Below are 20498 nucleotides of genomic sequence, written 5' to 3'. Positions count from 1 at the left end.
TCCAAGTACCCAAATCCTTGTCCCTTGCTCCAGTCCCTCAGCCACGCATTCATTCTCCACCGATTCCTGTTCTCACTCTCCCGCGGCACAGGCAGCAATCCCGAGATTACTACCTTTGCATTCCTCTTTCTCAGCTGTCTACCTAACTCCCTATATTCTCTTTTCATGACCCCTTCCCTCTTCCTACCTATGTCAGCAGTACCTATATGCATCACGACCTTCGGCTCCTCTCCCTCCCCCTTCAGGATTTCTGGGACTCGACCAGAGACATCCCGGACCCCTGCACCAGGGAGGCAAACCACCATCCGAGAGTCCCGTCTGTGTCCGCAAAAACGCTTATCTGACCCCCTCACCGTAGAGTCCCCAATTAGCACTACCCTCCTTTCCTTACCCTTTTGCACTACTGGGCCAGGCTCAGCTCCAGAGACACTGCCACCGCTGCTTCCCCCAGGTGGGCTGTCCACCCCATTAGTACTCAGACAGGAGTACTTATTATTAAGGGGCACATCCACCGGGGTACTCACCATCAACTGAGCTTTCTCCTTCCTCACTGTTACCCAGTTACCCTCCTCCCGTGGTCCCGGTGTGACCACCTGCCGATAGCTCCTGTCAATGACCTCCTCACTATCCCTAACCCGGCGAAGGTCCTCGAGCTGCAATTCCAGTTCCCTAACATGTTCCCTTAGGAACCGCAGCTCAACACACCCAGCACAGATATGGTCGTCCGGGAGGCTAGGAGCCTCCAGGACCTCCCACATCCTACATTGGGAACAACATACTGGCCTCACACTCATAATTGCCCCTTTAAACACACAGGGAAAAAAAAGTGAATGAAAATTTTAAACTTACCTTTCCTCCTCCTGTTTTCTCCAAAGCCCTGCTCTCACTGGGTCTTTTTTTAGGTTAGAGGAGGAGGGAGGGTCGGATACTCTACAAGTGTAGAGTATCGGGATTCCTCTCTGTTCCAATTTATTGGGGAAAAAAAAAATCTCTCTCTCCCAGACCTCCCTGCGCGACCACTTCCGGGTTTAGATATTTTTAAAGAAAAAAATCCGCGAAAAAGTAAGTTAAAAATAACAGCGCTTACCCGCAGCACTCCTCTCGCGAATCTCTCCCTCTCTGCTGCACTTCCAAGACGCAATGAGCGGCAGGGAGCGGCGCGGGCTAATTGTTCTTTGTTTCTCGTTTCGAGGCTTCATTCTATGATCATCTTGCTGGTGCCAGTACAGAGCGAGACTGCGGATAGTTGGGAACCTGTCTCGGGGGCAGGGAATTCATATGGTGTTCGTGGAAGTGGAAATGAATAGGGTTGGGAAGCATTTTCCGAACAGGGCCAGTGTGACCTCCTGGACTCGTTTCGATCGCCTCAGGGGGTCGGAGAGGAATTTCCCAGATTTTTTTTCCCCATATTGGCCCTGGGGTTTTCACTCTGGGTTTTCGCCTCTCCCTGGAGATCACATGGTCTGGAATGGGGGGGTGGGGGTGAGTTAATAGGTTGTGATGAACAAAGCATCGTAGCTGTGAGGGACAGCTCGGTGGATAGGATATTAGTATGTAGATAGTCTGGAAAATTGGGCGGGGATCCTGGATTCAGGATTCAATCCTGGACCGGGGAGCGGCGCGGGCTTGGAGGGCCGAAGGGCCTGTTCCTGTGCTGTATTGTTCTTTGTTCTTTGTTCTATCCTTGAATATTATGATTTTTGAAATGCTCAGCCAAACATTTTTTAATAGTTGTAAGTTTTCCAGCCTCAATTGCCTTCCCAGGCGATGCATTCAAGATTCTAAACGTCCTCTCATTGTTTTGTTTTCTCAAATCCCCTCTGAATCTTTTGCCCCTTAAGTAAAGCTATGCCCCCCACCTCCCACCCCCCCCCAAACGACTAGGACCAGCTTCTCCCTACTCACCTTGTCCATACCACTCATAATCTTATACATCTCACTCATGTCCGCACCCCTTAGACTTATCTGCTCTAAATAAAACAATCCAAGCTTATCTAGTCATTATTTACAGCTCAAATGCTGCATCCCAGAGAATACCCTGATGAACCTCCTCTGTACCCCCTCCAGTTCTATCACAATCATTCCTATGATGAGATAATCAGACTAGCACAAAGTACTCCAGCTGTCTTCTAACCAACACTCTGTACAACTTGAGCAGTATCTTCTTGCTCTTATTCTCTATATCATGACTGATGAAAGCACGTGTCAAATGTGCCTCCTTAACTATGCTATTTCTGTGCTTTGACAGCTTCAGGGATCTGTGACTAATTGCCGCAAGATCCCTCTGTTCCTCTGAGATTCCTAGTGGCCTGTCATTCATTCGATAATTCGTTGTCTTGTTTGTTCTTCCAAAGTGCATCACGTTGCTCTTGTCACGGTTAAATACCATCTGCCACTGCTCTGCCCATCTGACCAACCCATCCATATCTTCCTGTAACCTACAACTAGCTTCGTCACTATTAACCAAACTACCAATTTTTGTGTTGTCTGCAAACTTGCTTATCATTCCTCCTCACATTTTCATCTATACCGCTTATGTATATAACAAGCAATAAGGCTCCCAGTACTGATCCTCCTGGTTCACGAGTGGGCACTGGCATCCAGTCACTCAAACAGCCTTCTACCATTACCACGTGACTCCTATTACTAAGTCAGTTTTTGAATCATTTTGCCGAGTTTCCCTGAATTCCGTGTATCCTTCTCAAACTGCCTGCCATGTTGAACCTTCTCAAATACGTTGGTAAAATCCACACATGCCACATCAACTGAATTTCCCCCAGCCACAAACTTGTTCCCAAATTCAAACAAACTTTTGAGGCATGACCTCCCTCTGACAAAGTCATGCTGACTACCCATAATTAAAACATATGTTTCCATGCGGGCATTCACCCTCTCCTTCAGAATTGTCTCCAATAATTTCCCTATCACAGAAATGAGGTCTGTAATTTCCTGGGTCAATTCTACCACAGTTCTTGAGAAATGGAACCACATTAACCGTCCTCCAGTCCACTGGCAATTTTCACGTGGAGAGAGAGCAATTTAAACAATTGTGTCAAAGACCCTGCAATTTCCTACATCGCCACCCACAGCTGTCTTGGATTCAATTCATCTGGGCCTGGGTGTTTGTCCATTTTTCGGCCTCCAATAACTCCCCATTTATTATGTCAAACTCTGCAAGTTCCTCACAGTCCCTGTTCCTGAATTCCGTGCCTATGTTCCACTGTTCTTGAGTGAAAACTGAAGAGAAGTAATTATTTAACAGCCTTCCATATCATGCGACCCTGCACATAGGTTGCAACATTAATCCGTAATGGGTTCTACTTTTCAATGGTTAACACTTTCCCGTTAATTTATTTATGAAATAGCTGAGGATTCTCCCCAATCCTGTTCGAAATTCCTTTTTACATGCTCCCATTTTGCTCTTTTAGTTTATTTCTTAACTTTTCTTTTGCACATCCTATATTCCTCTCGGGTCACAGTTCGATTGATTACTTTGGACATGCTGAAAGCCTTTTTCTTCTCCTCTTTCCAGCCCTGAATTGTCCTCGACATCCATGGTTCCCTGAACTTATTTCTCCTACATATTCTACTAATGGGTACATGTTGGACTTCTACTTATCCCAGCTCCTTTTTGAATGCCCCCACTGATCTGCTGTAAACCTACCCCCAAGGAACTGTTGCCAGTGAGCTTTAGCCAGATCCTACTTTCAGAAAAAATCGTCCTTCCCCCAATCTTTTGCAAACTGTTTTTATCCTTGTCCATAACAAATGTGAACCATATTGTGTTTTGATCGCTATTTCTAAAATGCTCCCCCACTGCCACATTGAACACTTGTCCCACTTCGTTCCCAAGAACCAGATCCAGCACTGTGCTGTACCTTGTTGGGCCTTCCACATACACTTCTCCCACTTCGTTCCCAAGAACCAGATCCAGCACTGCGCTGTCCCGTGTTGGGCCTTCCACATATTGATGCACAAATCTCCCCCCGATACTTTTCAATACTTCTGGATTGATAAGAGACTTCTGGATGAGTACATGGGACTTAATAGGATTGAGGGTTATTGGTAAGCCTATGTATAAGCCCAGGTAGGTAGGGACACGACCGGCGCAACTTGTGGGCCGAAGGGCCTGTTTGTGCTGTATTTTTCTATGTTCTGTGTTCTAATAACTGCTCTCCTCTAAACCCTTATTACTAAGACTATCCCAATTTTGGGAAATTTGAAATCCCTTGCTATAATTAACTATCATTAATCGTACACAGCTCTGTGCACTGTCTATTTATTTGCTCCTCTATTTTCCGCTGACATTTTTTTTTGGGGGGGGGATGATACAATAAATGGCAGAGCCATCAAGAGTATAGAAATACAGAGGGACCTAGGTGTGCAAATCCACAAATCCTTGAAGGTGCCAGCACAGGTGGAGAAGGTGGTGAAGAAGGCATATGGTATGCTTGCCTTTACAGGACGGGGTATAGAGTATAAAAACTGGAGTCTGATGTTGCAGCTGTAGAGAACGCTGGTTCGGCCACATTTGGAGTATTGCGTCCAGTTCCGGTCGCCGCACTACCAGAAGGATGTGGAGGCTTTAGAGAGAGTGCAGAGAAGGTTTACCAGGATGATGTCTGGTATGGAGGGTCTTAGCTATCAGGTAAGATTGGGTAAACTGGGCTTGTTCTCCCTGGAAAGATGGAGAATGAGGGGAGACCTAGAGTTGTACAAAATTATGAAGGGTATAGATAGGCTGAACAGTGGGAAGCTTTTTCCCAGGTCGGAGGTGACGATCAGGAGGGGTCACGGGCTCAAGGTGAGAGGGTCGTGGTATAACTCAGATATCAGAGGGACGTTCTTTACACAGAGGGTGGTGGGGGCCTGGAATGCGCTGCCAAGTAGGGTGTTGGAGGCAGACACGCTGGCATCGTTGAAGTCTTCCCTGGATAGCCACATGAGCAGGCTGGGAATGGAGGGATACAAACGAATGGTCTAGTTGGATCAATGAGCAGCACAGGCTTGGAGCACCGAAGGGCCTGTTTCCTGTGCTGTTCTGTTCTTTGTTCTTTGATAGATTTTGCTTTTTTCATGAGAGCAGAAGAGACTGAGTTGGGACATGATTAGGATGTATAAAATGAAGATGGACATGCATAGAGTGGGCAGGAAAAAACGTTTCTCCTTAGTGGTGGGGTTAATGACTCGAGCACGTAGAATTAAGATAACAGGCAGGAGATTTAGAGTGGATTTGAGGAAAAACCTGTTCACCCGGAAGGTGGTTTGCGTCTGAAAGTGTGGTGAAAACAGAGAACCTCACAAATTTGAAGATGTATTCGGTGTGGGCTTGCGATGCAAAGGCACACAGGTTTGTGGGCTAAGTGCAGGAAAATGGGGTCAGAATAGATAGGTGGTTTGTCTTTGACAGGGGCAGATGTTGTGGGACAAAGGTTCTCTTAGACTGCTGTCTAAATCTGCGATTCTATGACTCTCCACTCTACTTTGATCACGTCCTGCATTGCAGGTCCAAACACAAATCTAACTCTGGAACCAGAGAAACAAATAGGTCGAGAATATCCTGACCCAATATCCGGTACCTCACCAGGATCTGAAAGCTCATTCATCTTTCCTGTAGAGGTCATTTGAGCAAGTTCTGAAGACAGTGACTGTAGCAGCAGTCACTGGAGGAGTGTTTGCCGAAATGTTACTGACAGCAGAAGAATGCAATGATCGTGGTGAGAGGGATGTATTAAAGAGATTAGGATGCAGTGACTCAGGGCGAGTAATCTGATGTCTGAATGTCGTGGGATGTTTTGACTGAGGCATTTGCTATGTGGAGATTAATTCTCTCCCTCTCTCTTTCCTCGTCTGTCTCTTTTAACCCCGCCTATGTTTGTTCTCTCTTTATCCAAAAGTCCCTTTGTCTCTGGGAAATGAAGCACACATTTGCTGGAGATCATATATAGAGAGGAAATATGGGATAAGGGGCTAAAAGTGACGATAAAGAATGATGGAATATGATAATTCGTGGAATGTAGAATTCAGATCAGATGGTGTGAGTGCAGGGAGATGTGGAGAGAGGAAGACTGGAAATCGTGGTTGGTGAGCTGAAGTTAAGTAAGCAGGAAATGAATGGAATTGGTTGTTTTACATGCAAACTGTGCCCAAAGCTAAGTCTGGCTCTGTTTAACCTCTTAATGTTGTGACTGTTTTATTTAGTTTCTAAACACGAGACGATAGAGGTAGAGGTCACGTCAGTGGGTGAACTCGATGATGAAACAGCGAAGAAAATCATTGCGAAGAGGGTGAGAGAATTCATTGAACTGAAATCAAACATGATCGACACCAGATCCTTATTTTCATATTGTTTATTTACTGATTGTGAGCTCATCCTCAGACAATAGTTTCAATTACCCCTCTGATACTTTGTCTCTTAGACGAGCACATTCATGTAACGGGGGATGAGAGCAGTTCCTGGGATTAATGATAAGACTATAAGAGCCGAAGAAATAGGAATATGAGCCGACTGTTCAGCCCTTTAGGTCTGCTTTGCTATTCAAACGTGTCATGTGTGATCCAGCATTCGACATGTCCGCTTTCTGGTCCTTTCCCGTAACCCTTGAGATCCTTACAGATTAAAAAACAATGTATATCAGGCTTAAATATGCACAACGGAATTAGCCCTGCAACAGGATTTGAATTCCAAACAGTCACAACCCTCTGGGAGAAGAAATTCCTTCACAGCTCATTCTCAAAATTCTCCCCCCACCACCCCCTTCCCTTCCCTTGCCCCACTTTGTTCTGAGACTTTGCCCTTTGGTCCTAAGGAAAACATCCTCTCATCATTTATCCTGTGAAGCCCCATATGAATTTTATATGTTTCAATGAGATCACCTCTCCTTATTCTGAATTCCACTGAGTACTGTTCCAACCTGTTTAATCTTTCTACATGAGACAATTTCTCCATACTGGAAGTATCCTAGTGAAACCTATCTGAACTGCTTCGAATTAAATATTATATTTCCTTTAATAAGGACCAAAACAACTGCCAGTTCTCCAGATATGCCTTCACAAGTACTTTGTCCATTTACAGCAAAATTTCCAGACTCTTTTACTCCAGCCTCTTGAAATAAGGCCAACATTCGTTCAGATTTAGTGATTATCTGATGCAACTGCCTGCTATTTTTCGGTGCTTCTTGCAAAGGGACCTCCAAGTCCCTTTGTTCTGCAGATTTCTGCATTTTGTTCTCCCAAGAAATAATATTCTGTTCTTCTGTTATCACTTCCAGAATGAAAAACTTCACATTTTCCAACATTATCTCCAATTGGCAACTGTGTGTCCACCTTTCAATATACATCTGTCAACTGTTTGTATCCATCTCGCAAGTTGCCATTCCACTTATTTTGGTGCATCTTCAAATTTGGCTCCGGTACATGTTCTTTCTTCCTCCAAGTCATTCATATACATTGGCGACACTACCACTGATCCCTATGGAACAACTATGCTTAGAAATCACCAACATGAGAAATAAGTGGTCATCCGCAATCTCTGTTACCCACCATTAGCCAATTCTCTGTCCATGCCAGTTCACTACGTACAACATTATGGAGTCTTATGACTTACACTTTTGGGAGGAATCTTGACAAATCCATTCTTTAATTCCAAATATAGCACATCAACTGTATCCTCTTTATCTGCTCTGACTGAGACTTCCTTGAAAATGTTACTGAAATAGTCAGACATGATTTTGCTATCACGAATCCATGCCGAGTCTGCATGATGAAATGTTTCTGTTCCTGGGTAACAGTGCATCGGGTGAAATTGCCTCATTCTGTTTCTGAGTAAATTTATTGAAGATTTAATTGCTTTCAGATATAAGTCCGATATTTTTGTGTCTTGTCTCTGTCTCGTTGCCTGCATCCCAATCCCTGTATAAGTCCCTGGCATTTTCGGTTTCTCTCCACATCTGATTTATTACTTACCTGCACCCAATCTGTCACTTTTTCTCACCCCATTCCACACCCCACCCCTCCGCCGCCCAATTCCTCGCTCTCTTCCTGATCAGTTCGAATATTTCTACAACTTCTCTGTTTTGATTCATTTTTTTAATTTCTCTGTCATATCATTCTTTTTCCAGTCTGTCTCCCAACCTGCCCCATTCCTGCCTCTCTGCCTCTTTTCTGCATCCCTCTTTGAATTCCAAGTTTTGTTTTATTTTGCTGGTGCTATCACACTGTATCCCTCCACAATTCTCAAGGTACCTCTTTCATAGTTGCTATTCTGCTCCTTCAGTTCCTATCTATTTCTCAAAATCCTTGTCCAGCTCACTATCTACCGGTCTCCTGGGAGGGAAATTTCCTACGGCTCTTCGGGGCGGTTGAAACTAATTTGTCAGGGGGATGGGAAAACGAGCTTTAGTCCAGAAGCCAATGTTCAGTATAGTGAGGTACTGAGGAAGGTATCAAGGTCGCAGGAGTGTACCAACAGGTGGGTTGAAGTGTGTCTACTTCAATGCAAGGAGCATCCGGAATAAGGTAGGAGAACTTGGAGCGTGGCTTGGTACTTGGGACTAAAATGTTGTGGCCATCACCGAGACATGGTTAGAACAGGGACAGGAATGGTTGTTGGAAGCTCCGGGGTATAGATGTTTCAGTACGAGTAGAGAATGTGGTAAAAGAGGTGGAGGAGTAGCATTGTTAATCAATGATAGTTTAACGGCTGCAGGAAGGCAGTTCGAGGGGGATCTGCCTACTGAGGTAATATGGGCTGCAGTTAGAAATAGGAAAGGAGCGGTCACGTTGTTAGGAGTTTTCTATGGGCCCCCAAATAGTAACAGAGATGTGGAGGAAGAAATTGCAAAACAGATTATGGATAGGTGTGGAGGTCACGGGGTAGTTGTCATGGGTGACTTAAACTTTCCAAATATTGATCGGAACCTTTGTAGGTTGAATAGTTCGGATGGGGCAGTTTTTGTACAATGTGTGCAGGAGGGTTTCCTGACACAATATGTGGATCGGCCGACAAGACGTGGGGCCACATTGGATTTGGCACTAGGTAATGAACCGGGCCAAGTGTTAGATTTGGTTGTGGGAGAGCACTTTGAAGATAGTGACCACAATTCGGTGTCTTTTGTGATTGCAATGGAGAGGGATAGGGTCGTACGGCAGGGCAAGGTTTATAATTGGGAGAGGGGTAATTATGATGCGATGAGGCAAGAATTAGGGAGCATAAGATGGGAACAGAAACAGTCAGGGAAAGGCACAAATGAGAAGTGGAGCTTGTTCAAGGAACAAATACTGGGTGTCCTTGATAGGTATGTCCCTGACAGGCAGGGAGGAAATGGCCGAGTGAGGGAACCATGGTTCACAAAAGAGGTTGAATGTCTTGTCAAGAAGAAAAAGGAAGTGTATGTAAGGATGAGAAAGCAAGGTTCAGGGGTCGATTGAGGGTTACAAGTTAGCAAGCAACGAGCTAAAAAAGGGCTTAGGAGAGTTCGGAGGTGGCATGAGAAGTCCTTGGCGGGTCGGATCAAGGAAAGCCCAAGGCTTTTTAATCTTATGTGAGGAATAAAAGAATGACCAGGGTGAGGTTTGGGCCGGTCAAGAACAGTAGTGGGAACGTGTGCATGGAGTCAGAAGAGAGGGGAGAGGCGATGAATGAATACTTTTCTTAAGTGTTCACCAAGGAGAGGGGCCATGTTTTTCAGGATGAAGGTTTGATACAGGCTGATAGGCTGGAGGAGGTAGATGTTCTGAGGAAAGATGTATTAGTGCTTTTGAAAAACCTGAGGGTCGATATGTCCCCTGGGCCAGGTGAGATATATCTTAGGATTCTTTGGGAGGCAAGGGATGAGATTGAAGAGCCTTTGTCTTTGATCTTTGAGTCCTCACTGTCCACGGGGATAGTGCCAGAGGACTGGGGAGTGGCGAATGTTGTTCGTCTGTTCAAGAAAGGAAATAGGAATGACCCTGGTAATTATAGGCCAGTTAGCCTTACTTCGGTGGTCGGTAAGTTAATGGAAAAGGTCCTGAGGGATAGGATTTATGACCATTTGGAAAGATGCAGCTTAATCCGTGATAGTCAGCACGGTTTCGTGAAGGGTAAGTCTTGCCTCACAAATTTGATTGAATTCTTTGAGGAGGACACTAAGTGTGCAAATGAAGGTAGAGCAGTTGATGTTGTATACTTGGATTTTAGTAAGGCGTTTGATAAGGTTCCCCATGGTCGGCTCATGAAGAAAGTAAGGAGGTGTGGGATAGAGGGAAGGTTGGCCGATTGGATAAGTAACTGGCTATCTCATAGAAGAAAGAGGATGGCGGTAGATGGAAAATGTTCAGACTGGAGACCAGTTACTAGCGGTGTACCACAGGGATCAGTTCTGGGTCCTCTACTATTTGTGATTTTTATCAATGACTTGGAGGAGGGGGCTGAAGGGTGGGTCAGTAAATTTGCTGATGACACCAAGATTGGTGGAGTAGTGGATGAGGTCGAGGGCTGTTGTCGGCTGCAAACAGACATTGATAGGATGCAGAGCTGGCCCGCAAAATGGTAGATGGAGTTTAACCCTGATAAGTACGAGGTGATTCATTTTGGTCGGACAAATTTGAATGCGGATTACAGGGTCAACGGTAGGGTTATGAGGAATGTGGAGGAACAGAAAGATCTTGGGGTTCATATCCACAGATCTCTGAAGGTTGCCACTCAAGTGGATAGAGCCGTGAAGAAGGCCTATAGTGTGTTAGCGTTTCTTAACAGGGGGTTTGAGTTTAAGTGCCGTAGGGTTATGCTGCAACTGTACAGGACCTTGGTGAGACCACATTTGGAATATTGTGTGCAGTTCTGGTCACCTCACTATAAGAAGGATGTGGAAGCATTGGAGATAGTGCAAAGGAGATTTACCAGGATGCTGCCTGGTTTGGAGGGTAGGTCTTATGAGGAAAGGTTGAGGGAGCTAGGGCTTCTCTCTTTAGAGCGGAGGAGGTTGAGAGGCGACTTAATAGAGGTTTATAAGATGATGAGGGCGATAGATAGAGTGGATGTTCAGAGAGTATTTCCTCTGTGTCTGACAGGGTATTCAGGATTCTTAGGGGGGAGGGAGATAAACCACAAGTTATTGTACATGTGGGGACACACGACATAGGGAGGATAGGGGAAGGGGATATTAGGCAGGGATTTATGGAGTTGGGGTGGAAACTAAAGGCCAAGACTGACAGAGTGGTTATCTCTGGACTCTTGCCTGTACCACGGGATAGTTTAGAGAGGAATAGGGAGAGGGAAGGTTTGAATTCATGGCTGAGGGGATGGTGCAGGAGGGAGGGGTTCAGGTACTTAAGCAATTGGGGCTCGTACTGGGGAAGGTGTGACCTCTATGAGAAGGATGGTCTACACCTTAATCAGAAGGGGACCAATATCCTGGGGGGTAAATTTGCTAAGGCCATGCAAGGAGGTTTAAACTGATTCGGGGGGGGGGGGGAGGGATCCTGAGTAGTGGGGCTGAAAGTGAGGGATGCATGGATGGGGACTGCAATGCACGGCATTGCAGAGGTGGGGTGGAGCAGGGTTTGAAATGTGTATACTTCAATGCCAGGAGTATTCGCAATAAAGTGGGTGAACTTGCAGCGTGGATCAGTACCTGGGACTTCGATGTTGTGGCTATTTCAGAGACATGGATAGAGCAGGGGCAGGAATGGATGCTGCAGGTCCCGGGGTTCAAATGTTTTAGTCGAAGTAGGGAAGGAGGTAGAAGAGGGGGAGGGGTAGCATTATTGGTCAGAGATTGTATCACAGTGTCAGAGAGGAGGTTTGATGAGGACTTATCTGTTGAGGTAGTATGGGCGGAGATTAGAAATAGGAGAGGAGAGGTCACCCTGTTGGGAGTCTTTTATAGACCTCCTAAAAGTTCTAGAGAGGTTGAGGAAAGGATTGCGGAGTCAATCCTGCTTAGGAGTGAAAGTAATAGGGCAATTGTTATGGGGGATTTTAACTTGACTAATATTGACTGGAATTGTTATAGCTCTAGCTCGTTAGAGGGGTCAGTTTTTGTTCAAAGCGTGCAGGAAGGTTTTTTGACTCAGTATGTAGACAGGCCAACTGGAGGTGAGGCTATATTGGATCTGGTGCTGGGAAATGAGCCAGACCAGGTGCTAGACTTGGAAGTTGGTGTGCATTTTGGTGATAGTGACCACAATTCGGTTACGTTCACCTTAGTGATGGAAAGGGATAGGCATGAACCTCGGGCCAGTGGTTTTAGCTGGGGGAAGGGTAATTATGAGGCTATTAGGAGAGAATTAGGAAACATAGGTTGGACTAGGAGATTACAGGGACTGGGAACGTCCGACATGTGGAGTTTTTTCAAGGAGCAGCTACTGCGAGTCTGTGATAGATATGTCCCTGTCAGGCAAGGAGGAATTGGTAGGGCTAGGGAACCGTGGTGCACCAAAAAAGTTTCTTTGTTGGTTACAAAGAAAAAGGAGGCTTATGTTCGGATGAGACGTGAGCACTCGGGTAGTGCACTAGAAAGCTTTAGATTGGCTAAGAGGGAGTTGAAGAGCGAGCTTAGAAGGGCTAAAAGGGGACATGAGAAGACTTTGGCGGATAGGGTTAAAGAGAATCCTAAGGCGTTCTATAGGTATGTCAAGAACAGAAGGTTGGTTAGGGCAAGTTTAGGGCCAGTTATAGATGGCAGAGGGAAGTTATGTGTGGAACCGGAGGAGATTGGTGAAGCATTGAACCAATATTTCTCTTCGGTGTTCACGCAAGGGGACATGAATATAGCTGAGGAGGACACTGGGTTGCAAGGGAGTAGAATAGACAGTATTACAGTTGATAAGGAGGATGTGCAGGATATTCTGGAGGGTCTGAAAATAGATAAATCCCCTGGTCCGGATGGGATTTATCCAAGGATTCTCTGGGAGGCAAGAGAAGTGATTGCAGAGCCTCTGGCTCTGATCTTCAGGTCGTCGTTGGCCTCTGGTATAGTACCAGAAGATTGGAGGTTAGCGAATGTTGTCCCATTGTTTAAGAAGGGGAAGAGAGACTTCCCCGGGAATTATAGACCGGTGAGTCTCACTTCTGTTGTCGGCAAGATGTTGGAAAAAATTATAAGGGATAGGATTTATAGTTATTTGGAGAGTAATGAATTGATAGGTGATAGTCAGCATGGTTTTGTGGCAGGTAGGTCGTGCCTTACTAACCTTATTGAGTTTTTTGAGAAAGTGACCAAGGAGGTGGATGGGGGCAAGGCAGTGGACGTGGTATATATGGATTTTAGTAAGGCGTTTGATAAGGTTCACCATGGTAGGCTTCTGCAGAAAATGCAGATGTATGGGATTGGGGGTGATCTAGGAAATTGGATCAGGAATTGGCTAGCGGATAGGAAACAGAGGGTGGTGGTTGATAGTAAATATTCATCATGGAGTGCGGTTACAAGTGGTGTACCTCAGGGATCTGTTTTGGGGCCACTGCTGTTTGTAATATTTATTAATGATCTGGATGAGGGTATAGTTGGGTGGATTAGCAAATTTGCTGATGACACCAAAGTCGGTGGTGTGGTAGACAGTGAGGAAGGGTGTCGTAGTTTGCAGGAAGACTTAGACAGGTTGCAAAGTTGGGCCGAGAGGTGGCGGATGGAGTTTAATGCGGAGAAGTGTGAGGTAATTCACTTTGGTAGGAATAACAGATGTGTTGAGTATAGGGCTAACGGGAGGACTTTGAATAGTGTGGAGGAGCAGAGGGATCTAGGTGTATGTGTGCATAGATCCCTGAAAGTTGGGAATCAAGTAGATAAGGTTGTTAAGAAGGCATATGGTGTCTTGGCGTTTATTGGTAGGGGGATTGAATTTAAGAGTCGTAGCGTTATGTTGCAACTGTACACAACTCTGGTGCGGCCGCACTTGGAGTACTGTGTGCAGTTCTGGTCCCCACATTACAGGAAGGATGTGGAGGCTTTGGAGAGGGTGCAGAGGAGGTTTACCAGGATGTTGCCTGGTATGGAGGGGAGATCCTATGAGGAGAGGCTGAGGGATTTGGGATTGTTTTCGCTGGAAAGGCGGCGGCTAAGAGGGGATCTTATTGAAACATATAAGATGATTAGAGGTTTAGATAGGGTGGATAGTGATAGCCTTTTTCCTCTGATGGAGAAATCCAGCACGAGGGGGCATGGCTTTAAATTGAGGGGGGGTAGTTATAGAACCGATGTCAGGGGTAGGTTCTTTACCCAGAGGGTGGTGAGGGATTGGAATGCCCTGCCAGCATCAGTAGTAAATGCGCCTAGTTTGGGGGCGTTTAAGAGATCCGTAGATAGGTTCATGGACGAAAAGAAATTGGTTTAGGTTGGAGGGTCACAGTTTTTTTTTTTTTTTTTAACTGGTCGGTGCAACATCGTGGGCCGAAGGGCCTGTTCTGCGCTGTAATGTTCTATGTTCTATGTTCTATGTTCCGGTGGATGCAGCTAATACTCGGGGGGCATAACTATAAGTTCCATGGTGTGAAAAAAAGGAGGTATGTCCGTGGTAGGTTCTTTACTCAGAGAGTGGTTGGGGTGTGGAATGGACTGCCTGCTGTGATAGTGGAGTCGGACACTTTAGGAACTTTCAAGCGGTTATTGGATAGGCACACGGAGCACACCAGAATGATAGGGAGTGGGATAGCTAGATCTTGGTTTCGGACAAAGCTCAGCACAACATCGAGGGCCGAAGGGCTTGTACTGTTCTATGTTCTATGTTATATGTCTCTCACACCGTCTGCCTTGCATGCTCTCTGTTTCTTGAATTCTTTATTCCCTTTTTATAGATCGTACCTAGTGCGTGTGTCATAATCAGCCTTTTTTAAAAAATCTAACTTCCTTCTCATCAACTTCCCTTCATGTATGTTCTCTCTGCATCTTTCGCTGTTTCTGAAGTTATACAGCTCTGCATCAAACTTTCCCCTTTTCTCCTTCACTTTCTCCCTTTTTTCCTATCCACTATATCTATTTTTTGTCTTCCACATTATGGATACGTCTATCACCTAGACACACACTATTTCTATACCTTCCCTTGTAATTTATGTCTCTGTGTCAGTGTCATTCACCCTCTCTCTTGGTCTCTTCGTGTAGTTTTTTTTTTGCTCCCCTCGCTTCCTGTGCTGTACTGTACTCACTCTGTCTTAAGCTCTATTACTCTGACGTAAGCTACATTTCTCCCACTGTGTATATATTTCTGTTCATATTTCCGTCTGATGTTCTCTCTCTTTGAAACCGATTTCTAACTATCCCCCTTTCCTTCATTCCAATGTGCTTCAGTCTCTGACATTGTGTCTAATTTCATTCTCCCCACTTTGCGTTACATTTGCACCTCTCTGTTTACATCTCTTTTTCCCTGCATTCCTCTCCTCTCTCTCTCTGCCGATTTCGCCACTTACTTCTGTTCATTCACTCTGTCCCTATTTCTCCATCTATGTTCACATATTCTCATGTCTCTCCCACATTCTGGTCATTTTCTTCAACCCCTGGATTTATTGTAACAGTCATTTCACACTTTTATGCTGTAGGTGCAGCAGACTTTGAAGGACCAATGTCCAAGCACAAATATTGCACTGGAACCAGACGATGTCCAGTGTTGGGATGTCGACTCGTAGGATCCCTGAAAGAGTTTAATGATGTCAAGAATCATCATATGTATTTCGTCAATGTATTATATTAAACGTTTCCCATAGTCTTTGGGTGCTCAAGCTTGATGAAGTTGCAAAATTCAGACTCGCACAATGACAAAAATAGTCCTTGTTGACGGTTAGCTTCTCCAAAGGCATTGTACGTTCATTTAGATATTTGTAGAATAGGAAAATTTCTCGGTGATGGGAGTTACAAATGAAAATAAATGGCAGGTATAAGTAACTAGTTTATTTGATAGAATATAAAGAAAGCATAACAAGAACTATATTAGGTGTACCTCGTAAGGCTAAGATTTTGTAAGCATGATGGAAAGGAAATGCAAGGGGAACACCATCATAAGCCAAAGATATTGATAAGAAGTGGATTGGATGACATTTTCCTTGGAGGTAATTTTATTCCCGAATAAGTGAAAAGTCAGTTTATTTTATCCTGACACTCTCGTCAATCAGTATAAAATTTGTAAAATTATCCATACAGAGTAAACCTGGAGAACTGTAACAGGTCAGCAAAAAGGGACTCCATGATGGACCCTGGGAGTAGGAAGTCCATCCTTTACATCGGCATCAATAAATCACCAGAATGTTATGAAAATTCCAGCTGCCAGGGTTTAATCTGTTGATTGCAAAATTTAACAATATAATCGGTGAGACTCTCTAATAATTCTCTGTTATAGGAAATCTGATATTATTTTAATTTCATCTGTACATTTTAGTTACCTGATCTCTGCCAATAAATTTCTGATTTCTCAAAAATTTTTGGGCAAATATTCTTGATTGAACAGGAATGACGTGATCATCTGATGTTCTAAAACCTGTGTTGCAGCGTGAGGTAACATCTTGAGGAAGTCTTCAATTAAAACAGTGATTTATTGCACGATAGTTACAGCTATATTTAAACAAGCTCACTGCAGATATAGGTCTAGTCGCACCGACACCCAGGCTCACACTGCAGGTTCCAACTACAAGGATTCGTGCCATGATGACCGATAACGAAAATTGCTCTTAAAATGGGCCAAGACTTCACCTTCCTACCTCCTTACGTTCCCTTACAATTATTTTAGAATCACACCTCATATGCAGCTTTGCACACAAAAAATATTATCATGAGAAAGGGAGCGATTCAGCAAAACTCATGAAGTCAGTCGATCTTTGGATGCTGAATCTTGTGGCTTGCCACAATTCCACGGCCGGGTTCTCCATTTGGAGACATCTAGTCTATGTCAGTGATGGTTGGGTTGACAGATTCTGACACTGAGGGAGGTAGGAGCCCTATTCTTCTGCTTCTACTGACAGACAGGACTTTCTTGAGGTAGCGCTAGATTCTGCAAGTGCCAAGTCAGCTGCTGGCACAATGGACACGATTACTGAGTCCTGACAACAGGGAGCATGCCTTGCAACTTTCCACAATTTGGTATGCTTCTAAACTCCATCGCACTGAAAGTCGAAGTTATAACAGACTGGGCCAGTCATTGTGATTATCTTCCCGTGTATACAAGCTGCCACTCCATCAAAAAAAAAAGTAATTATGAACAAATACGAAGCCAGTTACCGTTGTTAAGCACGAAAATAGGCCCTCGGCCCAGTTTGTCCATGCCGCCTCATTTTTACCACTAAGCTAGTCCCAATTGCCTGCATTTGGTCCATATCCCTCTATACCCATCGTACCCATGTAACTGTCTAAATCTTTTGTAAAAGACAAAATTATACCCGCCCCTACTCTGCCAGCTCATTCCAGATATTCACCACCCTCTGAGTAAAATAGGTGCCATTCTGGACCTTTTTGTATCTCTCCTCCCTTACCTCTTCCCTCTCGTTCTAGGATCCCCTACCTTAGGGAAAATACGTTGATTATCTACTTCATCAATGCCCCCATTATTTTAGAGACCTCTATAAGGTCACCCGGAAGCCTCCTACGCTCCAGGAAAAACGTGCCTGTCTATCCAGCCTCTCCTTATGACTCAAACCATCAAGTCTCGGCAGCATCCTGGTAAATCTTTTCTGTACTATTCCTAGTGTATAGTAACATTTTTATGAAAGGGTCACCAGAACTGCACACGGTATTCCAAGTGTGGCCTTACAAATGTCTTGTACAACTTAGCAGGTGGTCCCAACTCCTGTATTCAATGCTCTTGACCTTGAAACCAAGCATTCAGAATGCTTTCTTCACCATCTTGTCCACCTGCGACTGCAATCTCAAGGAGCTATGAACCTGTACTCCGAGGCCTCTTTGTTCTCTAACTCTCCCCAAGGCCCTGTCATTAACTGAGTAAGTCCTGCCTTGGTTCGATCTGCATGCAGTACCTTGCATTTATCTAAATTAAACTCCATCTGCCATTCATCAGCCAACTGGCCCAATTGATCAAGATCTCGTTGCAAGCACATATAATCTTCTTCACTGTCCACTATGCTGCAAATCTTGTTTTCATCTGAAAACTTACCAACCATGCCTCCTAAATTCTCATTAAAATGTTAACATAAATTTAAATGAAATTACATTATTTCCGTAGGTGAATCGTGGTACTCATTCTACGGGATTTTCTTAGCCTCCACCCTCACTGCCCCGATCCCCACTTATTGGAAAACGAGGTCACGGCGCCTTCTGGTTCATTGACGCATCAAAAATCGGACGGTCTAACCCCTCTCACCCTCCCCACCCCCCACCCCCCCACCCTCGCAATCCGAGATCACATAAGAGGTCTACTACATGAGATGCGAAAAAACCTAAATTAAGTGGCCGTGATCTGTTGGTGTGTTTCCACATTGAAACATTAAATGTCTGCACTGCCCTCTCTGGCAAATAATTAGGCACGTGATGGTATGAGACTGTTCGCATCTGTTGAATGTCATTGATCTTGACAAAGTGCTGAAACTTCTTGGCAGTGTCGTTGTCGGAAACGATCAGCTCTGCTACGATATGGATTACGGAAATTTGCTGTAGCTTGTCTATGGTGGCTAATGAGGCTGTGGAACGCATGATTTAAACGTCAAGCCATTTTCAGTGTGCAAACATCAGGGTTAAAGACAAACAAAATTCAATACAATGGCCAGCATACGCAACGGTGAGTCTAGGCCACTCCAATGGTGTACTTTTGCTTTGGGTGGAAGGTTTGCAAATGCTGACCACAGGTCACCACGCTCTCCAATTTCTTGTTAATTTCTTGCCACCAAATGTTGCTCATGAGCAACATATCCAAATTGGTCAGCATAGGGTGTGCGCTGTGCAGCCTTGGGTGGAGCTACTGTCACACTCCTGTAGTACTATCACTCCAGAACACGACAACCTCCATCACAGCCCCTCCCCCGGACAGAAATGTACCCCATCTTCAAAGCTCATTTCATCCCTCAGCAACAAGTAGGGCCGGACATTTTTGAATTCGTCAAAATGTCAGCCAGTTAGTTGATTGAAAGTTCAAAGGGATTGGGTTCCTCTTTATGCATGTCTTGACGTGGACCAGTGAAGGTCTGGGTGTCCAGAAAACAAGGGCTCTCACCTATTAAACAGGAGGTAACATTACCATCTGTGGAAGTCGAAGCCCACTTATAGCAGTGGCATTTCAGAATGGTGTTCCTGGCCAAAAGTAAGTCGCATCTTCATAGACTGATGGATGTGTTCAGTCAATTGATGGAAAATAACGTTTTCAACTTCATCGGCCTATTTTGCTGATCTTTGTGGTGAGAACGTGGTGAGAATTCAGAGCTCCCATTTGACAAACAAGCAGCTTTGTGAAGATGGGAATATTCAGAGAGAGTTGGGGGAAAAAAACAAATCCTCACAGCTTACTGAAATCCTGAAACTTCGAATTTGCAAAGCGAGGTGTTCTCACTTTCCAGCTTGTGCGCGATCAGCCAACAAAGAAGAATGCTGCATTCTCCACTTATGGAATTTGAAATTTCATTTGTCACTGTAGGAAAGTTTCAAATAAAATAGAAAATGTTCAAATAAACTCAGTAGCTCCGGCGGAGTCTGTGGAGAGAAGCCAACTTTCCATCCCGAGATTGAATTTTCTTCAGAGCTGCTGAGAAACCTGCAGTATATTTTTTTTAATTTTCTGTTTTGATTTCGGATTCCACCATCCGCAGTATTTTTCTACATTAAAAAAAATGTTCATGGGATGTGTCTGTCGCTGGGTGGGTCAAGCATTATTGCCCATCCTTGGGCATAATTAAGAGTGAACAACGTTGCTGTGTGTCAGTAGACACATGTAGGACAGGCCAGATAAGGAGGGCAGATTTCCTTCCCTCGAGGACACAGGGAACCGGGTGGGGTATGTCCTTTCAATGGGATCGTCAATTATCATGAGACTTTTGATCAATATTGAGATATAATTGGGATTCACTTTTTATATTTCGATCTCATATTCATTACTTGCTGTGGAATTATTATTATGAGATTGACACAGTCCGTTTCAATCTGATAGTCGATGTGATTTGGGGGATGGGATTGCCGTATAAACATATCAGCGTGACCGAGTTGGGGTGAAATTGAAACCATTAAGTTCTCCCCTGTTCTGATTGAATGTTTGATTAAAAATATGTCCTGGAAGATGGGATCAGAGTGGAACTGAGTACTTCTGCTGTGTGAGACTGTGGAACTGATGATCCGTCTGTGTCTCTGTCAGAAATAATGTAGCAAATGCGTGTCTGAAGGAGATGCCTGCATTGTTCCTTGTACATAAGATGGAGGGTGAAATTAAGAACAAAATGGAAAGTCTGGGATGGGGTGAAGGACAGGAGAGATTCAATGCTAAAGGTGACAAACAGGTGATGGTGAATGTGCCAAATCCTCACACAAGACTATCAGGGTAAGTTATTGGTTCATTCGTGAACATTGTAGCAATCTGCTCAGAAATGATTTCGGGAAGAATGT

General features: G+C 44.6%; 1 protein-coding gene across 1 annotated transcript in view; it reads left to right on the top strand.

The window, feature by feature from the left end:
• The window catches only part of LOC144480175 (uncharacterized), a 58234-nt gene extending 42016 nt beyond the window's left edge, over positions 1 to 16218 (top strand). The window contains exons 11-12 of the mRNA XM_078199325.1: positions 6202 to 6287; positions 15512 to 16218. Of these exons, the coding sequence (XP_078055451.1) occupies positions 6202 to 6287; positions 15512 to 15598 (173 nt within the window). The 3' untranslated portion in view covers positions 15599 to 16218. The remainder of the gene's footprint in view (positions 1 to 6201; positions 6288 to 15511) is intronic.
• The last annotated feature ends 4280 nt before the right edge of the window (positions 16219 to 20498 follow it).

The sequence above is a fragment of the Mustelus asterias genome, chromosome 28 (assembly GCF_964213995.1).
Source record: "Mustelus asterias chromosome 28, sMusAst1.hap1.1, whole genome shotgun sequence".
In the NCBI taxonomy this organism is placed as follows: Eukaryota; Metazoa; Chordata; class Chondrichthyes; order Carcharhiniformes; family Triakidae; genus Mustelus; species Mustelus asterias.
This window is presented reverse-complemented; position numbering and strand designations above follow the sequence as displayed.